General features: G+C 47.6%; 1 protein-coding gene across 1 annotated transcript; it reads right to left on the reverse strand.

Annotated features, from left to right (window-relative positions):
- Positions 1 to 233: 233 nt before the first annotated feature.
- Positions 234 to 19,100, reverse strand: Galp (galanin like peptide). Its single transcript, XM_087909241.1, has 6 exons — positions 18,479 to 19,100; positions 11,360 to 11,478; positions 10,459 to 10,507; positions 6,334 to 6,414; positions 4,205 to 4,282; positions 234 to 437 (listed from the first exon to the last, which is right to left on the reverse strand). The coding sequence occupies exons 2-6, from the start codon at positions 11,438 to 11,440 to the stop codon at positions 385 to 387; spliced, it is 342 nt and encodes a 113-aa protein (XP_087765367.1). The 5' UTR covers positions 11,441 to 11,478; positions 18,479 to 19,100; the 3' UTR covers positions 234 to 384.
- Positions 19,101 to 21,827: the final 2,727 nt, after the last annotated feature.

Raw genomic sequence — 21,827 nt, forward strand, 5'->3', positions numbered from 1 at the left:
GTGTGTCTGTGAATTTTTGAAAGTAATGCTGGGGGCTGCGGAGGCCAGAGGCATTAGAGCCCCTGGCACTAGAGTTACCACAGCTTACGAGCTGAACCGACAGTGTGGTGATGGAAACAGGACTCATGTCCTCCAGAAGAGCAAACTTTGCTCTGAACCACAGACTCATCTCTCCAGTTCTCCATGACATCTTAGACTTACCCCAAGAATAATCAATCAAACCTGAGACACTCCAGAGTTACAGCCGCATAATTCTTTAAATATTACAACATGTTTTAGTGAGATTTGGGGATAGTTTTGTAGGGTCTTGGTCTCAGAGCAGTGAGAGGGGGTAGAGGGCCGGATGAGCTGGAAAAGAATGAGGGGTGAGGCGTGGCTAAGTCTCTACGACTTCAGGGCAGCTTCGCTGGGAATATCCCTGTCCAGGACTTGCAGATCTGTAACAGGAGAGCAACGGCAGATAGGTTAATTAATGTTTGAAGGGTTTTAGCAGGCACAAGCAAATGGCAAACATGGCGCTGACAGGTTGTGCCTTTACCCTCCCCTCCCCTTGCTAAAAACCATTAGATTACAGTCCTTTTCCTTATTTGGCCACATCCTCCTCTTTTTTTTTTTAAGATATCTTTTACTTATTAGGTATACAGTGTTCTGCCTGCATGTTTCCCTGCAGGCCAGAAGAGAGCACCAGATCTCAGTATAGATGGTTGTGAGCCACCATGTGGTTGCTGTGAATTGAACTCAGGACCTTTGGAAGAGCAGCCAGTGTTCTTAACCTCAGAGTCATCTCTCCAGCCCCCCACATCCTTCTCCTAAAACTGACTACCAACGTCCAGCTATCAAAGTATCAAAGTCCAGCAATCAAAGCCCCTTTTTGGCCACCCTAATTAGCATGCCTAATTAAAATTAAACACCTCAGCTGGTAGTGGTGCACGCCCTTTAATACCAGCACTCAGGAGGCAGAGCAGGCGGATCTGTTTGAGTTCAAGGCCAGCCTGGTCTACAGAGCTAGTTCCAGAACAGCTACTGTTACACAGAGAAACCCTGTCCTGAAAAACCTAAATAAATAAATAAACTACCATTTGTTCATGGGCCATGTATGTCTCCTCTCTATCCAGAGGCATCCTTTGTTCCTCCGGGACAAACACCCGGTTCCACCTCCCTTGTTCCCTTCCCCTTCTCCCTGGTCCTCTGTCTCCCATCTCTGTCTCTTATTCCCTTCCCTCTGTCACTCTGAGGCAAATAAATCTCCTTTGTGCTGAGAACTTGGGCTTGGGGTGTTCTGTGCCTATTAAGGTCCTTTCAATTTTTAATTTTTAAATTTTACTATTAGCATTGCATGTGTGGTGTTAGGATGTGGCAGGTGTGAGTATGTGTTACGGTGCATGTGTGGTGTGGGGGTGTAGGAAGTGTGAGTATGTGCCATGGTGCATGTGTGGTGTGGGGTGTAGGAAGTATGAGTATGTGCCATGGTACATGTGTGGTGTGGGGTGTAGGAAGTGTGAGTATGTGCCATGGTGCATGTGTGGTGTGGGGTGTAGGAAGTGTGAGTATGTGCCATGGTGCATGTGTGGTGTGGGGTGTAGGAAGTGTGAGTATGTGCCATGGTACATGTGTGGTGTGGGGTGTAGGAAGTTTGAGTATGTGCCGTGGTGCATGTGGGGTGTGGGGTGTAGGAGGTGTGAGTATGTGCCATGGTACATGTGTGGTGTGGAGTGTAGGAGGTGTGAGTATGTGCCATGGTGATTGTGGGGTGTGGGAGGTGTGAGTATGTGCCGTGGTGCATGTGGGGTGTGGGGTGTAGGAGGTGTATGCGACATGGTGGACAACTTTGTGGGGTCAGTTCTTTCTTTTGTGGAGCCATCCTTTACCTGGGTGTCGGAAATGAGATCCCAGTTACCTGGCTTACTGGGCAGGACTTTAGCCCCTGGGCCATCTTTCTGGCCCCAGCGGGTGAGTTTTGAGTAACTCCACCCTACTAATGACGCAGAGGCCTGGATGCCTTACAAATCCATTTACTCTACCCTGTCGGACCACAGCTGTACTGGTTTTTAATATTTCAGATTTATTTTGTTATTTTGTGTGTTATTTGTATTTAGCCCAGATATATATCGGTGTACCACATGTGTGTCTGGTGCCCACAGAGGCCAGAAGAGGGCGTCGATTCTCTGAGAATGGAGTTACAGATGGTTGTGAGCCACTCTGCGGGTGCTAGGGACAGAATCTGGTTCTTCTGCAAGATCAGTAAAGCGCTTTTAACTGCTGAGCCTCCTTCCCTCTCCTTCCTTAGTCTTTTGGTGCCCCTGCCTCCTGAAAGGTGGATTGACCTCTGTGACCTCAAGGTGTGGTAGTACACGCCTTTAATCCCAATGCCTGGGAGGCAGAGACAGATCTCTGTGAGTTCAAGGTGTGGTAGCACACACCTTTAATCCCAGTGCTGGGGAGGCAGAGACAGAAGGATTTCTGTGAGTTCAAGGATAGCCTGGTCTGCAGAGGGAGTTCCAGGACAAAGATGTGCAGAGAACCTGTCTCAAAAAGCAAAAGTTAAAAATAAAAATAAAAAAATAGAGGTTAAAATAAAGCCATGTAAAGATGGAAAATACACAGAGAATCTTGATACTGTATGCTATTATGCTCTCTTTGAATTGTTTGAATGCTGAGGAAGGAGCAACAGCTGCTAAAAGACTTTTGCTTATAAATGCTGCAGAATTAACTCAAAATAGGTATTTTGAAAATACCTTGGCTTCAGAATTGAAGTCAAAAGGTATGTTACTTTGGAGAAGAGATTTTGCTTTTGTTTCCACAGAAAATGAGAGGCTCTGGATTTATTCAGAGTTAAGAAAAATCATCTTTGACCAAGGGAGACCACCTGAGCAATCTCCGGTAGGAACAGATGGCCCAGATGTCTGAGTTCTACATCCAGAACAGATTCAAGACTGCTGCCTGAGATGATCAAGACTCACAGGATACTCCAGTCAGGACTTGATTATAACTCTAAATTTTCTTTAGGTCCCCATAAGATCATCAGCGCCCCCGACCAGCAGGAAGTAGCCTGAAATACTACGCCCACATTCCCAACAAATGGACTATGGGTATTTTCCTTTGTTTAAAAAAAAAAAAGAGGGAAATGGTGTGGGAGAATTGTCTGTATTCTGTCAATCATATTTTAATAAAATGCTGATTGGCCAGGCAGGCAGTATAGGCGGGAAAACCAGACAGGAAGTAGAGGCAGAGCAATGAGAATAGGATAAGGCTAGGGAGGAGAAAGCTTCCTCAGCCACTCCTGCGCAGACCACTGAAGAGGCAACATGTAAGCTGTCACAGCTGAAAAAGGTACGGAGCCATTATGGCTAACATAGATGAGAATAATGGGTTAATATAAGTTATAAGAGTTAACAAGAAGCCTGACCTAATGGGCCAATCAGTTTATAACCTGATGTAGACTCCATGTGATTTTCCTTGGGACTTGCTGGCTCGTTGGGGTACTGGGCGGGACAGATACCCCAACAAGCCAGCCCTCATGTTACAGTCTTTGAGTCAAGGTATCTCATGGAACCCGGAGCTTGGTAAAAGCAGCTAGACTAGGTAGCCAATCATCTCCTAGGATCCCTACTTTTATGGAGATGCTGGAGATCCAAAATCAAGTCTCCTTGCCTGAATAGCAAGGTCTTTTCCAATTGAGTCACCTCCTTAGCTACAGACTGCGGGAGGGGCGGTTTTGAGACAGGGTTTTTGTGTGTAGCTTTGAAGCCTGACCTGGAACTCACTTTGTAGACCAGGTTGGCCTCAAACTCACAGAGATCCCCTGCCCCTGCCTCCTGAGTGCTGAGATTAAAAGTGTGTGCCACCAGTGCCCGGCTCAACTAGTTTCTGATGGACTTTGAGGAGTCTGACCATGCAAGGCTAGAAATAGAGGCGCTATCAAGCTTTGGTCTAGGGCCTTAAACGGGAAAGTGCTCAATTGTAAGATCTTGGGACAGCATAGGGAATTAGAATTGGTCCCTGAAGCCGAATCTGAAGTGAAGGAATTGTTGTTGACCTGAGAGATGAAGGCAAGCGATCAAGGGAGAGGCGGGGTGTGTGAAGCGAGAGAGGCTTGCAGAGAGACTCTCTTGGCTGGTTGCAACTCCTTCCCCAAGCTTCCTGCCGCTCATCCATCGTTTCATTTCCCCCCTTCTCCCTCCTCGCCTACATTCCCAATCTTTACCTCCATTCTTTGGTCTGATAAACGTTTCTACCAGGCTCCTCTTGGTCATCCTTGGAGAGTGGGAATAAGGGAGTCCATCTAGGGACAAGACATCATTGTTTGGTCAAAAGTGAAGCCCCAGCCTTCTAACACCCCTATATCCAGAGTCTGGAATGTAATAATGAGTTGGAAGTGTCACCCCAGCCCCTGGCCTGGGAATTGCCCCGGTTCGGACTCCAACTCCCAGCCTGCCAAGCGCTGGCCCCTCCCAAAGGAGGGTCAGGACCACTCCCACAGGGTATTTAGGCTCGCACTGGAAAAAGAAACACATGGTCTTCGGGGGTTTGCCTGGGCTCCTTTCCCCGCCGTGCTGTCCCCATCCACTCAGGAATGTGGCATTTATTAAATGTGGGCATTTTTGATTTGGTCTAATCTGGTTTGATTGGAGTTCTTTACACCAGCAGAGAGGCTCTTTTTAAGGGTTATTTTTAACAATCATGACGAACTAAAATGCCAAAGAGGGGCCAGCGAGCCAGTGCAGCACTAGCTGAGTTTCTTTCCCGTGATCCACATGGTAGAAGGAGAAAACTGACTCTCCCATCAGTTGCTCTCCGACCTCTACACAGAGCTGTGGCATGTGCACACACATGCGCAGTAAATAAAATAGGCAGATAAGTAAATGCAGAGGTTTCATGACAGTCAGTCTGTGGTTTCCCTTTATTCCCTTGGAGTCTTTGAGTGCCCAGTGGCTCTCAGTCAGGACTTTGTCCTTGTGAGAGACATTCAGCCATATCTGGAGAAGTGTTGGACCTTCATGGCTGAATAGAAAGGGAATGCTCTCAGCTTCAGACACGTAGAAACCAGATATGCTGCAATGCCACCTAGGATTGGCCCCAGCAGTCAAGAAGGACCCAGCTCCAGCCTTAAACAACACCAACGTTGAAAGCCAAGGCGTTTGGGTTCAGCACTGTCCCTTGGGGGCAGCTCAGGCAAGTACTGCAGGGCACTCGCAGGGAAGGGAGCACTCACCGGCCCCTCCCAACCAGTGTCCCTCTCTCTTGAGAGAACTGTGGTTCCACTGTGTGCCAGATTGTTTAGGGTTTGGGAAGTGAGCAGGGCTGCTGAGCATGTTCACAAGCACTTGTGGAAACCAAGGATTTGGTTAGAGTGGCTGGTCAGGAAGCTCAGGGCCTTGCCCAGCTTTCTTATGTAGGTTCTGAGCTTGGGCCTTCATGCTTGCACAGCGAGCACCTTATGACTGGGCTCTCTTCCCAGGCCTAGCATAGTTAATTATAATAATTATAATTATTTATTATTATTATTACATTTTTGTTTATTCGTTGTGTATGTGTGTGTGGCATGTATGTGTGGTGAGTATATATGTGTTTGTGTGTAAGTATGTGTGTGTGTATGTGTGGTGTTTGTGGTATGTGTGTGTGGTGAGTGTGTGTGTGTTTGTGTGTATGTGTGGTGTGTGTGTATGTGTGGTGTTTGTGTGCCTTTGTGTGAGTGTATGTGGGTGTATGTGTGGTGTTTGTGTGCCTTTGTGTGAATGTATGTGTGGTGTGTATGTGGGTGTATGTGTGGTGAATGGGTATATATGTGTATGTGTTTGTATGTGTGTGTATGTGTGATGAGTGTGTTGTAAGTGTGTGTGTGTGTGTGTGTGTGTGTGTGTGTGTGTTTGGCACAGGCATGCAGATCACCGGACAACCTATGGAGTCAGTTCTCTCTTTCCATCTTGTCAGTCCTGAACATCAAACTCGAGTGACCAGACTAGGCAGCAAGTGCCTTTACCCACTGAGCTATCTTTCTGGTTCTGTTCTTTCTTGGAGAGGGCAGTGTGGAGAAGGGGTATCATGTAACCTAGACTGGCTTAGCAATCACCATGTAACTGTAGGTAACCTTAAACTCCTGATGTTCCTGCCTAGGATCCCAAGTATGAGATAACAAGCATGAACCACCACACCCAAATGAGATAGTGGCTATGATTTTACCTGGAGAGAAATGAAACGATAGACAGAATTTCAGTTCTTTCTTCTACCTAGGAAGGGACAGGGTGAGGGGTGGAGCCCACATCCACCAGTTTCCAAAGTCAACCAGAAGGTATGTAGAGGAGGATGCTGGAGATGCAGGAAACCACTACTCACCGATAGCCTTCCACAGGTCTAGGATCTCAAGAGCTGAGTCCCTCTTCCTGCCTTGGTCTGCATTTGAGGGAACGTGGAGGACTAGGGAAGGGATGGGAGACAGCAAGAGAGCTGTTTAACAGCATGACCTCACACGGGACCCAGCGAGTCCTTCTAGCATTTGGCAGAATTACACCAACCAAAGCCACAGGACAGGATGTGCACTGGCCAGACCTACTTAGCCTAGGATTGTAGCTTAGTTTAGGATTGTAACCTGCTGTGGAATAATCCTTCTGCCCACTGTGTGATGTATGTCGCTACGATCGGTTTAATAAACAAGCTGACTGACCAATAGCTGAACGGGATGAAGAGGTAGGAGAGCCAAACTGAGAATGATGGAATGAGGGGAGGCAGAGGCAGAGGAGTCGCCAGCCAGGGGGAGAACAAGCAGGACATACAAGATGGGATGGGGCAAGAGCCACGCGCCTTGGGGCAGCACACAGACGAACAGAAATGGGTTAAATTGTAAGAGTTAGTTAGTAACAAGCCTGAGCTATTGGCCAAGCATCTGTAATTTATATTAAGTCTCCAGGTCAGTTATTTGGGAAGCAGCTGCCAGTTACTTAGGAGCAGGCGGTCAGGACAGGTCCACCTACAATAGCCTACCTATGTCTGAGGACAAATCTCACGTTTTCAGTTCTTCCTGTCATGTTGTCAAGGCAACGTGGGGTTTCCTTCCTTTCTTTTGCATTTATTTATTAGGTGTGTGTGTGTGTGTGTGCAGGAGAGAGAGGCAGGAAGAGAGAGATGTAGGAAGCAGTACACACGCCATGGCACTTGAATGAAGGTCACAGGACACTTAACAGGAGTCAGTTTGCTCCTTCTGGGGAGAGAACCCTGGTCCTTACTCACCTAGCCAACTTGCTGGCTTCTAACTGAAGCCTGTGAGAAACATCTTCATTTCATAATAAAAGCATACAGAGAACACCCCGTGAGCCCTAACCTGTGGCCTCCTTTATACTTGGGGACAAATTCTCACAATGTAGTTCTGGCTGACTAGGAACTCCCTAGACTGACCCACTGACCTTTGCTGGAAAAGGCATACCCACCAACCCAACCCAGTTTAACTTCTAAGCGGAACCGAGCCCAGCCTCAGGCAGCGTAAGATGGATTTGGTGGCTAAGAGCACGTGCTCCGAAGAAGATTCATTTGGGGAAGTGGAGAGGCAGGGGTAGAAGAAAAACTGGAAAGCATGGCATCTAAATCATATGGTGCCCACTGTGGGCAGAGAAACTGATACGCACTGTGTGCCGATATTGCTTAACTCATTTGTTAAAAACTACATTTCTGCGGGCACTTGTTTATCGTGTATGTGTTTATGTGCATAGGCTCACCAGTGCCACCTCACCCCTGTGCATAGGCTCACCCCAACCACCTCACCCCTGTGCATAGGCTCACCCCAACCACCTCACCCCTGTGCATAGGCTCACCCCGACCACCTCACCCCTGTGCATAGGCTCACCCCAACCACCTCACCCCTGTGCATAGGCTCACCCCGACCACCTCACCCCTGTGCATAGGCTCACTCAGGCCACCTCACCCCTGTGCATAGGCTCACTCAGGCCACCTCACCCCTGTGCATAGGCTCACCAGGCCACCTCACCCCTATGCATAGGCTCACCCCAACCACCTCACCCCTGTGCATAGGCTCACCCCGACCACCTCACCCCTGTGCATAGGCTCACTCAGGCCACCTCACCCCTGTGCATAGGCTCACCCCGACCACCTCACCCCTGTGCATAGGCTCACCCCGACCACCTCACCCCTGTGCATAGGCTCACCCCGACCACCTCACCCCTGTGCATAGGCTCACTCAGGCCACCTCACCCCTGTGCATAGGCTCACTCAGGCCACCTCACCCCTGTGCATAGGCTCACTCAGGCCACCTCACCCCTGTGCATAGGCTTACTCAGGCCACCTCACCCCTGTGCATAGGCTCACCAGGCCACCTCACCCCTATGCATAGGCTCACCCCAACCACCTCACCCCTGTGCATAAGCTCACCAGGCCACCTCACCCCTGTGCATAGGCTCACTCAGGCCACCTCACCCCTGTGCATAGGCTCACTCAGGCCACCTCACCCCTGTGCATAGGCTCACCCCGACCACCTCACCCCTGTGCATAGGCTCACCCCAACCACCTCACCCCTGTGCATAGGCTCACCCCGACCACCTCACCCCTGTGCATAGGCTCACTCAGGCCACCTCACCCCTGTGCATAGGCTCACTCAGGCCACCTCACCCCTGTGCATAGACTCACTCAGGCCACCTCACCCCTGTGCATAGGCTCACTCAGGCCACCTCACCCCTGTGCATAGGCTCACCAGGCCACCTCACCCCTATGCATAGGCTCACCCCAACCACCTCACCCCTGTGCATAAGCTCACCAGGCCACCTCACCCCTGTGCATAGGCTCACTCAGGCCACCTCACCCCTGTGCATAGGCTCACTCAGGCCACCTCACCCCTGTGCATAGGCTCACTCAGGCCACCTCACCCCTGTGCATAGGCTCACTCAGGCCACCTCACCCCTGTGCATAGGCTCACTCAGGCCACCTCACCCCTGTGCATAGGCTCACCAGGCCACCTCACCCCTATGCATAGGCTCACCCCAACCACCTCACCCCTGTGCATAAGCTCACCAGGCCACCTCACCCCTGTGCATAGGCTCACTCAGGCCACCTCACCCCTGTGCATAGGCTCACCCGTGACACCTCACCCCTGTGGAGAGCAGAGTACACCCTGTAAGAACTGGTTCCCTCCTTCTACCACGTGGCGACTGGGAGCTCAGGTCATCAGGCTTGGAGGCAAATACCACCGAGTCATCTTGTCAACCCTTCCCCTCTCCCTTTATGTGGGTTTTAGGCTCAAACTCAGGTTATCTGGTTTGCACCATCAGGCAAAAAGTGCTTTAAACATTGAGCCAGCTTGCTGAACATTTTTTATATAATTATTTTTTGAGACAGGGTCTCAGGTAGCCCTGGCCTCAAATTCCCAAAGTAGCTCATGATGTCCTTGAATTCCTGATCCACCTGTCTGTACCTCTCAAGTGCTGAGATCAGAGGGGTGTGATCCCACACCTAATTTTATACAGTTCTGGCATCGAACCCAAGGTTTTCAGTGTGCTAGGCAAGAGCTCTACCAACTGAGCTATGTAGACAACTTACTTAAACCTCATAACCCTCTCACCAATGTGAGGACCACCACTGTCCTCCCTGTCTCAGAGCCAGAAATGGAGACCCAGGGAGACTAACCCTGAATATCATGGCAGGCTCTGTGTGCAGCCGTCTGCCTGGACTGAGCCCCCAGACTCATCTAGATACAGAGGGAATAGTTTGAATCTGAACCATCCCCTACAGGCTCATGTAAATGGGGGTTTCTCTCCCACCTAGCAGTTCCTGAATAACCACTCTGAGACTTAATATTAATTACAAACTGTTTGGCCTATCAGTTCAGGCTTGTTATTAACTAGCTCTTACAACTTAAATTAACCCAATTCTGTCGTTCTGGACTTTACCACAAGGCTTGTGACTTGTTACCTCACATCTTGCTTCCTTGGTGGCTGCTGGCATCTCCATGACTCCATCTTCTTTCTCCCTGTGTTTCTGCTTGGATTCACCCTACCCAGACTCTATTTAGCATGGCTATTGGCCAAATCAACTTTTCTTCATTAACCAATGGTAATGAAACACATTCACAGCATACAGAGGGGCATCCCACATCAGGCTCAGGTTTTGAACACTTATTCATTCCCCTAGAATTTCTAGAAGGTTGTGGGATCTAACCGATGGAAATGGGTCACTAAGGGTAGGCCTTTGAAGGTTGTAGTCTGACCTATAGTCCTATCCCTGAATTCCTCCACATCCTCCCTCTTCTGCAATGCACACCGGCCTGCCAAGCCTTGCCTACTATGATGGAGCAAACCCCTCTGAAACCATGAGCCACAATGAATCTTTCCACCCTTGACTCTCAGGTATTTTGATCATAGTGATGTAAAAGCAACTGATTCAGCATCTTTGCCAGGTTCACAACACATTGGCATCAGGTAGGCATGCGTAAAGGACGGAGTATGGAGCAAAAACACTTACCAGGACCCAGGAGGTAACCAGCACTATTGAGGGTCCATCCTCCTCGTCCCTGGAAGAGATGAAGAAAAGTGGACCAAGATAAGAAAGTGGCAAGATCCCAGAAGTCTAGGGTGATGTAGATCACAACATCGCCTTGATACTAACCAGTGACACAGCTTTGCTTAGTCCCTAGTTCAGCCCTGTGCTGTTAGGATTTCCTATAACCCAGAAAGTGGAGGGCCTGGGCAAGGTGGCTCAATGGGTAAAGATGCTTTGGTGCAAAGTATGACCTGAGTTCAACCAGGACACACCTTGCAGAAGAATAGATGTTACTCCTGCAGGTTATCTTATGACCTCTACATGCTCACAGCATGATGCACAACCCCCACAACAGACAGACAGACAGACTGTAGGAAACAGGACTAGCCCAAGTTAATCTCCAATGTCTGACCCTCCTGCTTCTGCCTCCTGAGTGCTGGGATTAGAGGCGCACATCACCATGCCCTTGGGGATGGACCTAGAGCTTCTCGCTGGCAGACAGGCACACCACCAACTGAGCTACATCCATTATTATGTGCATTGGTGTTTTGACTGCACGTATGTCTGTGTGAGGGTGCCTGATTACTTAGAACTGGAGTTATAGACAGCTGTGAACTGCCATATGGGTGCTGGGAATTGAACCTAAGTCCTCTGGAAGATCAGTCAGTGCTCTTACCCACCGAGCCATGTCTCCAGTCCTTCTCTTTTCTTATCCCTTTATTTTTTCACCGTCCTCCACTCCACTCTCGGGGCCAAGTTGATGAGGTCACCCCCTGTCTTTCTTCTCAGGTTTATGACATTAACTTGTCCCCTACAAAGACCCCCTGAATCAAAGCAGAAAAAAATATGCAAAACCTCTCCTCAGAAGGGAGGCGTTGGTTACCCTGTGAACAGGCACAGTCTCGGGGGTCCCTGCCAGACTCAGCAGGATGGCGACAAGGAGGGCCAGATGCATGCAGGCCATTCTGAAGCTGGAGGAACAGGGCACACAGCTGGTGGATGCTGTAAAGACAGAGCGAGCGTTATCCTTGCCACTGGGTGGCGGTGGCGCACACCTTTAATCGCAACAATCCGGAGGCAGAGACAGGTGGACCTCTGTGTGAGTTCAAGGTCAGCCTGGTCTACAGAAAGTTCCAGGACTGACAGGGCTACACAGAAAAACCCTGTCTCTAAAAAACAAAATAAAACAAAAAGTTATTCTCCACAGCAGGGTTGTGTACCGCTGTGATACGGTGGAAAGAGTTTTACAGAATGAATTTGATCTATTTCATCCCCTGGAAAAAAAGGAAAGTACACATAGAGCGTAGAGCTGAATGAGTATGGCCATATGCATGAAGCATGACATCATTGCTATGACCAACAGTGGGTAGATAATGTCTTTTTATCTTATTTTTAATTTTATTTATTTATTTATTTATTTTGGTTTTTTGAGACAGGGTTTCTCTGTGTATCTCTGGCTGTCCTGGAACTCACTCTGTAGGCCAGGCTGGTTTCGAACTCACAGAGATCCGCCTGCCTCTGCCTCCTGAGTGCTGGGATTAAAGGTGTGTGTCACCACTGCCCAGGGTCTTTTTATTTTAAATATATCATAGAAAAATAAGATGAACATTCTGATCTGTTTGTTTTGGCATCTCTCCTCTTTGTGTTTTTGTGTGTGTCGAAGTAGGGGTTGGTAAACAGAAACTGAATTTGGGGCTTTTCCTACACAAGCATTCTACCACTAAGCCACACCTCCAGCCCCTCACTGGCGGATTCTAGGCAGGGGCTCTAACACTGAGCCACACCCCCAGCCCCTCACTGGGGTATTCTAGGCACGGGCTCCACCACTGAACCACACCTCCAGCCTTTCACTGAGGGATTCTAAGCATGGGTTCCACCTCTGAGCCACAACCCCAGCCCACCCACAGCCCCTCACTGGGGGATTCTAGGCAGGGGCTCTATTATTAAACTATACATTGCTGGTACTTTTAATATGTTTTATTTTGATATAGAATCTCACTAATTTCCTCAAGGTGACCTTGAATTTTTGCTTGTTTGTTTGTTTTGTTTTGTTTTGTTTTGTTTTTCGAGACAGGGTTTCTATGTAGCTTTGAGTCCTGGAACTAGTTCTTGTAGACCAGACTGGCCTCGAACTCACAGAGACCCGCCTGCCTCTGCCTCCTGAGTGCTGGGATTAAAGGCGTGCACCACCACTGTCTGGCCCTGCCTCAACTTCTTAAGCAACTGGGATGGCAGGCTTGTGCTACAGGATAAACCTACAGGGTGCTCACTTTTTAAACTCAGGCTTTCTTCAAACTCTGATCCTCCTATGATAAATATATGCCACATCTGGCTTAAAGGTTTTTTTAAGCTTCATTTTGAAATATGTGCTTAAAAAAACAAGGACTCAGAGGTTAAGAGCACTGACTGCTCTTCCAGAAGTCCTGAGTTCAATTCCCAGCAACCACATGGTGGCTCACAACCATCTGTAATGAGGTCTGATGCCCTCTTCTGACCTGCAGGCGTACATGCAGGCAGAACACTGTATTCATGATAACTAATTTTTAAAAAAAAAATGACTCTTGTTTCCACAGGAGAAGAAAAATTGTGGATACCATCAAAATTAATAAAGGTTCGATTTGAAGAGGAGAAACCTCTTGGAAAGGAGAAATGACAGCTCATCCACAATGATGATATTCATACAGTTGGTAAGAAAAACATATAGAATGGGGGCAGGGTTCTGTTCTTATCTCCACAGGAAAACACTGATTTTTGAAAAGTTCAAGGGACCCTGGATATCTGAATACTGACAGATGGAAAATAATGGCCCAATAAGGACTATCAAGAAAACTGAATAGGTTCTGTAAGTAAAATATACTAAATCATATTTCTAAATTTATAGAGCTGGTTTTAGAGTTGGACTCTGGCTCAGTCCCTCTCTAATTCCAAGCCTGTTGTTAAAAGAAAAACCCAGAGTTTCTGGAGTTTCTGTCTCATGTCAAGAGTCATGATATGGGACAGAAAGGAATATGAGTTTAGAAAACATCTTTACTTTTCTTCATATCTATCATACCTTTCATTAAATATATCTATCATGTCTTTTATTGAATATATGTATGTCTGTATATGTCTATATGATTAATATATGATTATATATTATTATAATCATATAATATATGATATTAATATATGATTTATATATATGATTAATGTTTAAGTTTTCCACAATGAACAATAAGTTTTTCCTGCAGTGATATTTGAAGTTTCCAGGAAGAAGATGGGGCCCCATAACAACAACTCCACCTGGTTGAGATGACATCATGATACTGATAGCGCTACTACAAGACCTGTTTTGATTACCAGCTGCACAAGACGATTCCAACGTGGTTAGCTGAAATGATGCACATCTTGTACAACATTCTGGCCAGTCCTCCACAAAATACTCAGAGACTATTTGCAATTTTAAAAGACATTGATCTTGAAATTTAACCATCATTTTGCTTTCACAGGATCCCCCAGAAAGAACGTTGCCCCCATGACAGCTGGAAGTAATTCTAGAGAACGACGTCCCCTCTCCCAGTAAAGTTTGTCCTTGGGTTTAGGGACATCATTTAGGGGTGGGTTATAATTAGTATAGGGTTGAGGGTTGGGGGAGGAATTTTATAAGCGCAGGAATCCAAAAAAAAAAAAAAGAGGGATAATTGGATTATGGGATAATAGCTTTGTACTTGTGAGTTATTGTTTTTAGACAAACATATTGGTATTGATTCTTATATATTGATACAAACTTAAATTATGTTGACTATTTTATGCATGCATGCTTCTACCTCTGTTTAAAACATTTTTATGTATTGACATATATATATTGTATTGATATATGTATATTTTACCATATTGCATTGTACACTTCTACCTCTGATTAAGATACTTATATATTGTTTATGTATTGATATATATATTTACCATATTGCAATGTATACTTGCACATTGTTTATATTTGGAGGTCATATTGTCCCCATTTATTGCACAGTTGTTTACTATTTCAGTCTTTAAGTTAGATAGATATTGAGAATAATATAGATCAATAGTCATCTAAGTTTGTCATTTATAATTAGACTAATCAGGTTCTTTAGATACATAGACATTATATTCAGTATAGATAGATAATCTTCAACCTCTTCAAAGAGCTGTAGAAAATGGCCTTTAATCTAACTCAGAGTTCTGTGGTAGGGAGACACAATCGCTCCTGGCAACACTGATCTATTCCCGAGAGAATGTTGAGCACCAAAGACACTCCACCTGGAGCCTTTCTTCTTGACAGAACTGGCCTTTGGGTAAAGAAATGCCCATACCTCAACTACTGACAGAGTTACAGAGTATCCGTAAATGGATAAAACAGGACTGTCATATCCTGCCAAGACAGGATAAGATAGTTTTGAAAAGTTCCTTGCCTTTGAAAATGGTATGTCAGTTACGTTAGGCCTTAGCCAAAGTTGGTTGCTTCAACGCTGCAAACGTGATTTGGGGTGTTTGCCCAGGTATCCAGTTGTCTATGTGATTTGTTACATGTTCTGGAAGTTTGATTGCACTTCCTAATTACTCAGGTAACATTATTTCCCTTCTCAGATCTTTGATGGGATTGAAGATTATATAAATGTAGTTACTTTCTTTTCATGACGTGGCCAAGTTATTTCTTATACAAGACTTAAGCTAGTTAGAATAGGATATTTGTATTTATTGTATATAATTGTGTAGGTTTGTACTTACTGTATATAATTTCATAGTAGGCTTAGAACTCTCTTACTTAAACAAAAGGGGGAGGTGTTGTGGGAGTAACTTCCGCTGCCTCAACCAATAGTCGCTGAAATATGAGCCCACAGTGCGGCGGGGAGCAACTTCTGCTCCGTCAGCCAATAGCTGCTGAAATACCAGCCCACTGGGGCATGGTATATTTCTCTTTTAAAAAGAGAAGCAGATCCGGATCAGGCCCTCTTGGTTCCGGCTCTTGGTTCCGGTGCTTGCTCCTGGCTCCTGCTCCCGGCTCCTGCGACTAGGCTCCCTTCCTGACGGTTTATGGTGTATGTAAGTTTTATCCCCCAAAATAAATAACCCCTTAAAACATAACTGGTGTGGGATTGATTCGCCAATACTGTGCACTCCAGAGGTGCAGGCTGGAGGGTCAGGAATGCAAAGTCATCCTTGGGTTTGAAGCTAAACTGGGATACAAGATACTGTTTAAAAATGAAAAATGGTGCCGGCAGTGGTGGCACATGCCTTCAATCCCAGCACTTGGGAGGCAGAGGCAGGCGGATCTCTGTGAGTTCAAGGCCAACCTGGTCTACAGAGTGAGTTCCAGGACAGCCAGGGCTACACAGAGAGACCCTGTCTCAAAAAACAAAAAAAAAAAAAAACACTTTCTACTTTGCTACTGTTGTAAAAGAGAGAGAGAGGGAGGGAGGGAGGAAGGGAGGGAGGGAGGGAGGGAGGGAGGGAGGGAGGGAGGGAGGGAGGGGGAGAAAGAGAGAGAGAGAGAAGAAGAAGAAGAAGAAGAAGAAGAAGAAGAAGAAGAAGAAGAAGAAGAAGAAGGAAAGAAAGAAAGAAAGAAAGAAAGAAAGAAAGAAAGAAAGAAAGAAAGAAAGAAAGAAAGAGCGAGCCTGTATTCAGTCCCAGTACCTACACCAGGTGGCTTACCACCTCTTTAACTCCGGTTCTAAGGAATCTAATACCTTCTTCTGATCTCCACGGGCACCTGAACACACATGGTGCATATGCATGTAAGATCAGATGAAATAAATCTTGAAAAGGGAATGAGACGGAGAGGAAGTGAGCACACATGATGGAGAGATGGCTCAGTGGACAGACAAAGCGCTTGCCTAGAAAGACTGAGGATTGGCGTTCGGATCCCCAGAACTCATGGAAAAGTCGGGTGCAGAAATGTGCTTCTGTAACCCCAGTTGTCTTACGCTGAAATGGAGGGCGGAATGAGGAAAGCGCCCGGAGCTCACAGTCAGCTCCTCCAGTCAGCTCCTCCGGTATCCACAATGCCACAGCTATAAACAAGAGACTCTACAGCCGGAGGCCGGAGAGATGGCTCAGAGGCTAAGAGCACTGACTGCTCTTCCAAAGGCTCCAGGCTCAATTCCCAGCACCCACGTGGTAGCTCACAACTGCCTATAACTCCACTTCTAGGGGATCTGACACCTTCACCAGACATATATGCAGGCAAACCCCTATGTACACTCAATAAATAAATAAATAAATGTTTTTAAAGAGAGAGAGAGACCTTGCATCCAACAAGCTGAAGGGTGAGAATCAAACCTCGGATTGCCCTCTGACCTCCACACCTGCCCTGCAGCACTCAAAAACAAACAGGAAAGAGTAGAGGGGAGGGAGAAACGAGAGAGTCGGTAATGGAAAATGTACAAAAAGTATATACAACTGTTTTCAGTGCTCATGGGACCTTTCCCCACCGGTCTCCAAATCTGCTGTTTGCACAGAACCTATGTGCATCTGCCCTAGAAACAGGCGCCAGAGCCCCTAGATTCGGAATTATAATCGATTATGAGCCAGTCGATTATGAGCCAGTCGATTGTGAGCCATCTGATGAGGGTGCTGGAAACCAAGCCCAGGTCCTCTGTAAGAGCAGCAGCGGCTCCTTACCTTGAAGCCAACTCTCCAGGCCCTTCCTGTATACTTTAGCTTGCCTCTAGGCAATGTCGCCTAGCACAAGGGAAAGAAAATCCTCCATGTGCAGTCTGCGTGTAGAAGTCAGAGGACAAATTTCAGTTCTCTCCCCGACCTTGTATGTCCTAAGAATTGAACTCACATCATTAGGGTTAACTTCCAGTGCCTCTACCAGCTCAGCCAGCCAACTGGCCTTCCCTGGTAACTTTTATATTATTTGAATCTACTGATTTAAAAGCTGTGGTATAGAAAGCTAACTGTTAGAAAAATGAGACGGGAAAAGAATAGAATAGCGGTCGCCAGAGCCAGATGTGATGGTACACACCCATAATCTCAACACTCCAGAGGTGAAGGGAGGAGGATTAGAAATTCAAGGTCATTCCCCCCCCCCGTGTGTGTGTGTGTGTGTGTGTGTGTGTGTGTGTGTGTTTAATTTTTACTTATTTAATTTTTATTTATTTATTTATTTATTTTGTTTTTTTCAAGCCAGCTATTCTGTCTATCCCAGCTATTCTGGAACTCCCTCTGTAGACCAGGCTGGCCTCAAACTCAGTGAGATCCATCTGCCTGCCTCTGCCTCCCAAGTGCTGGGATTAAAGGTGTGTGCCATACCACGGCCAGGCAAAGGTCATTCTCTTCTACACGGCCAGTTTCAGGCCAGCCTGGACTACGCGAGGCCCTGTCTCGACAGTGGAGCTCAGCAAGCAGGCTGGGCAGGGAGAGGAGCTTGCTGCCGAGCCTAACGGCCTGAGCTCAGTTCCTAGGGGCTCCAAGGTGTAGGGAAGAGAAATGATTCCAACAAGTTGTCTTCTGAACTCTACAATCGTGCCAGGGCACATAGGCAAGCACACACATACACAAAATAAATAATGTGATAGGGTTAAGAGCACTGACTGTTCCTCCAAAGGTCCTGAGTTCAATTCCCAGCAACCACATGGTGGCTCACAACCACCTGTAATAAGATCTGGTGTCGATGTCTGGCCTGCAGGGACACATGCGGGCAGAACATTGTATACATAATAAATAAATCTTGAAAAAATAAATAATAAATACTGTGATAGAAAGGGACACAGTAACTCCTCCCACCCCGTGCCCGTCTCTTACCCACTATCTCAGACTCACTTTCACCCATCCACAGAACTCATCCATACCCAGTCTTTCCTCCCCACCATCCACACTCTGCTTCTGCCTCTGCTGCCCCTTCCTACTGACCCATCACCAATGCCCCAGCTCTCTGCTGCTCCATCCTCTCATGTTCTTGTCATTCCCCAAGACGCTTTTTAGCACAACAGCCCTCAGTCCCTCCAGCCTCCAACCTCCCCTCCGGCCCGGCTCAAACCTGGGTGCCGTCGGCCACACTCAGCAGCTCTTGGGGTCCTGGCTTTTATGCTTCTGAGGAGAATGAGAAGTTGGAAGAGAAGAGGTTAGGAAGAGAGACAAGGGTGGGCGGGGTAAGGATGGAGGTGGAGAGAGGACTCATCCACTTGAGTGTTTATTAGCTGGCCTGTGAGGTCAGACAAAGGTGCTTTGTGGCAGAGAACATTGCTGTGCCTCAGCTGCCCCTGGCAGAGCCTCGGTTGGAGGATGCTGACTTCCCCCCGCTGCCTCTTTATCCTCCCTCTCACCTGTGTATTTTCCATTCGTGGGCCATGCCACAGCAAGGATGTGCAGTACTCACCACAGCACAACTTGTGAGTACTGGTTTCCTCCTTCAACCACGTGGGTCCCTCAGGCTTGACCTCTACCTCCTGAGCCATCTCAACCCCCCTGGTGTTTCTTTTCTGTCTCTGTTTTGACACAAGGCATCAGGAACCCAGGCTGGCCTCAACTCCAGTCTTAGTGGAGGATAACCTTGAACCCTTGATTCCCCTGCCTTCATCTCCTAGTTAATAGATAGCTGTTACCACACCCAGTTTGGCCTGTACTTCTGTGCACGTTTATTCAAGGTCTCCCCACCCTGTCCTCCTTCCCTCTTGCACACACATGTGCATACATGTGGCTGTGTGTGTGTGTGTGTGTGGTGTGTGTGTGTGTCTTTCTGTCTCAGTGGTTTCCTTTCCCACAAACCTCGTCCCCACCCGGTGCAGCATCTCTCTAGCTCGGCCTCTCACACGGCACAGGACATCTGCTGTGGCTAAAAGTGATACTGAAATGGCTCCTGAGGCATAGCTGGAAGACTCACACCTGCGATGCAGCACTTTAGGGGCTGAGGCCTGAGGATCATGAGCTCCTGGACTCAGTGAGACCCTGATCCAAACAGAAACAAAACAAGGGACTGGGGAGATGGCTCGGCAGTTAAGACTGCTTGTAGGACAATCATGAGGACCGGAATCTGAGTTCTAGTATGCGTGTAGCAGCCAGATATCATGCACCTCCCTGTGAATCCAGCATCCATGTAGCAGCCAGATATCATGCACCTCCCTGCAACTCCAGCATCCATGCAGAAGCCAGATAGCATGCACCTCCCTGCGACTTCAGCATCCAAGTAGCAGCCAGATATCATGCACCTCCCTGCAACTCCAGTCCAATTTTAAGGTGCAGGGAGGGTGCAGACAGAAACAGGTAGGTCACCAGGGCCTGCTGGCTTCCAGCCTAACCAAGAAAATACGAGGTCCAGGTTCAGGGAGAGACACTGCTTCATAGGAATAGGTGGAGGATGGTAAAAAAAGGGCGCCCAATGCCCTCTGTGCCTTTGTGTGTGCATACAGGTACACTCACCCATGCGCTTGCACGCACACACACACATGCATACACATAAATGTGCTAAAATGACTATTTATTTATGGTAGACACATGCCAAAGCATATGTGTGGAGGCAGAAGGACAACTTGTAGGAGTTTAGTCCTATCAAGAGAGTCCTGGGTATTGCACTCAGGTTGTCAACCTTGAGCTATGTCACCAGCCAGTAAATAATTTAAAAAAATAGTTCCTGGATCTCGATAAACAGCTGTAGGATGAGCTACTGGTGGAGGCCATTGTGTCTGCTCTAACTCCTTCCACTTTTTTATTCTGTCCCTCCGTTTCTGTCCCTCTTTGCCCCAGCCAGCAGCCGCTCCTGAGAGGGTGAATCTTAGGAGAGAGTTCAACCCTGCCACTGGCCCTTGCTCCGGGAGAAATGGTGGAGAGTCCAGGTCTCCTGGACCTTTTCTTCCTCTCTGCTAGGAGGCCTCTCAGTATCCGCCTTCAGATCACCCCACCCACAAAGTGCTCCTTTAGGAACCCCTCCCCTGCCCCGCCCTGTCCATCCTTGTTCCCGCTGGGCAAGGCAGAGTCGTGGGAGGCAGGAAAGAAAGGAGCTGGGGAGACAGCAAGGCCCTTGTCCTGAGGTTTCCTCTGGGTGACCTCAGATCTGGGGGAGGACAGGAAGACACTTAGGAAGGAGAAAGTGACAAGAGAGTGTGAATGGCTTTTCTGGGAACAAGAAGGGAGGAGGAGCAGTGATGTCCTCAGGAGAGGGGACAGAAGCCTAGAAGAGGTTACCTGGAGACAGCAGGGAGAGAGGGAGGGGGAGAGAAGAGAGACTCAAAGACCTCACCGCTAGCCTTTCTTTCTCTATTATTATTATTTTGGTTTTTTTTTTTGAGACAGGGTTTCTCTGTGTAGCCTTAGCTGTCCTGGAATCCACTCTGTAGACCAGGCTGGCCTTGAACTCACAGAGATCTACCTGTCACTGCCTCCCAAGAACTGGGATTAAAGGTGTGCGCCACTCAGCAAAATTTCATTTTCATTTTATTTATGTGTGTGTGTATGTGTGTTTTTGTGTGTGTGTGTGTGTGTGTGTGAGAGAGAGAGAGAGAGAGAGAGAGAGAGAGAGAGAGAGAGAGAGAGAGAGAGAGAGAGGTGTCACATATATACAAGTGCCCACAAAAGCCAGAAAAGAGTGTCAGAACCCCTAGACCTGGAGTTACAAGCAGTCACAAGCCACCAGATATTGGTGCTGGGAACTGATCTTGGGTCCTCTACAAGAGCAGCAGGCACTCTTAGGCCCTGAACCATTTCTCCAGTCTCCACATTTCCACATTCCTTCCCAGGGTTCTCCACTCCTCCCCACCTCCTCTCATTGCCTCTTTTTCTCTGACTCTCCAAAACCCGGGGCAGCTGTTGTGTCTCTCTGTCGCCAGAAGGGGGAGCCAAACTCAGGTAGATACAGGCCATGTCTGAGCCGGCACTGTGACAGAAAGCCTGGGTGGCGACCTGAGGAGCTAAGTTTCTCCTTCACAGCCCCTCCATCTCTGCCCCTCAAGTTACCCACTCGCATGCCTCACTGATAAAAGTCAACTTCCTATGGGGCTCCACTTCTAAAAGAGGTGTTTCTATCACGACTTTCTAGCTCCCCTCCCTTGAAAGCCCCTACCGCCACATCTTGCTACTTTCTGACCTCAGGGGGTGTCCAAATGAAATAGATAAATGTGAAAACTTTTTTTGGTTTTGTTTGTTTGTTTGTTTGTTGAGACGGGATTTCTCTGTAGCTTTGGGGCCTGTCCTGGAACTAGCTCTTGTAGACCAGGCTGACCTCGAACTCACAAAGATCTGCCTGCCTCCGCCTCCCGAGTGCTGGGATTAAAGGAGCACCACCACCGCCTGGCCAAATGTGAAAGCTTAAAGCTAACGTACACAAACGAGAGAAAATGTACAGTGTTTGCCTTTCTGTGTCTGGTTTACTTCATGCAAAATGATTGGTTTCGGCT

Source organism: Myodes glareolus, chromosome 1, assembly GCF_982192425.1.
Source record: "Myodes glareolus chromosome 1, mMyoGla1.1, whole genome shotgun sequence".
NCBI lineage: Eukaryota > Metazoa > Chordata > Mammalia > Rodentia > Cricetidae > Myodes > Myodes glareolus.

Excerpts from the sequence above, each read along its gene's own strand:
- Galp (XM_087909241.1), bottom strand. The coding sequence starts at position 11,440 with ATGGCCTGCATGCATCTGGCCCTCCTTGTCGCCATCCTGCTGAGTCTG. Across the intron at positions 10,508-11,359 it reads AGACTGTGCCTGTTCACAGG|GGACGAGGAGGATGGACCCT; the intron begins GTAACCAACGCC and ends CATCTCTTCCAG. Across the intron at positions 4,283-6,333 it reads AGACCTGTGGAAGGCTATCG|ATGGACTCCCTTATTCCCAC; the intron begins GTGAGTAGTGGT and ends TCTTGTCCCTAG.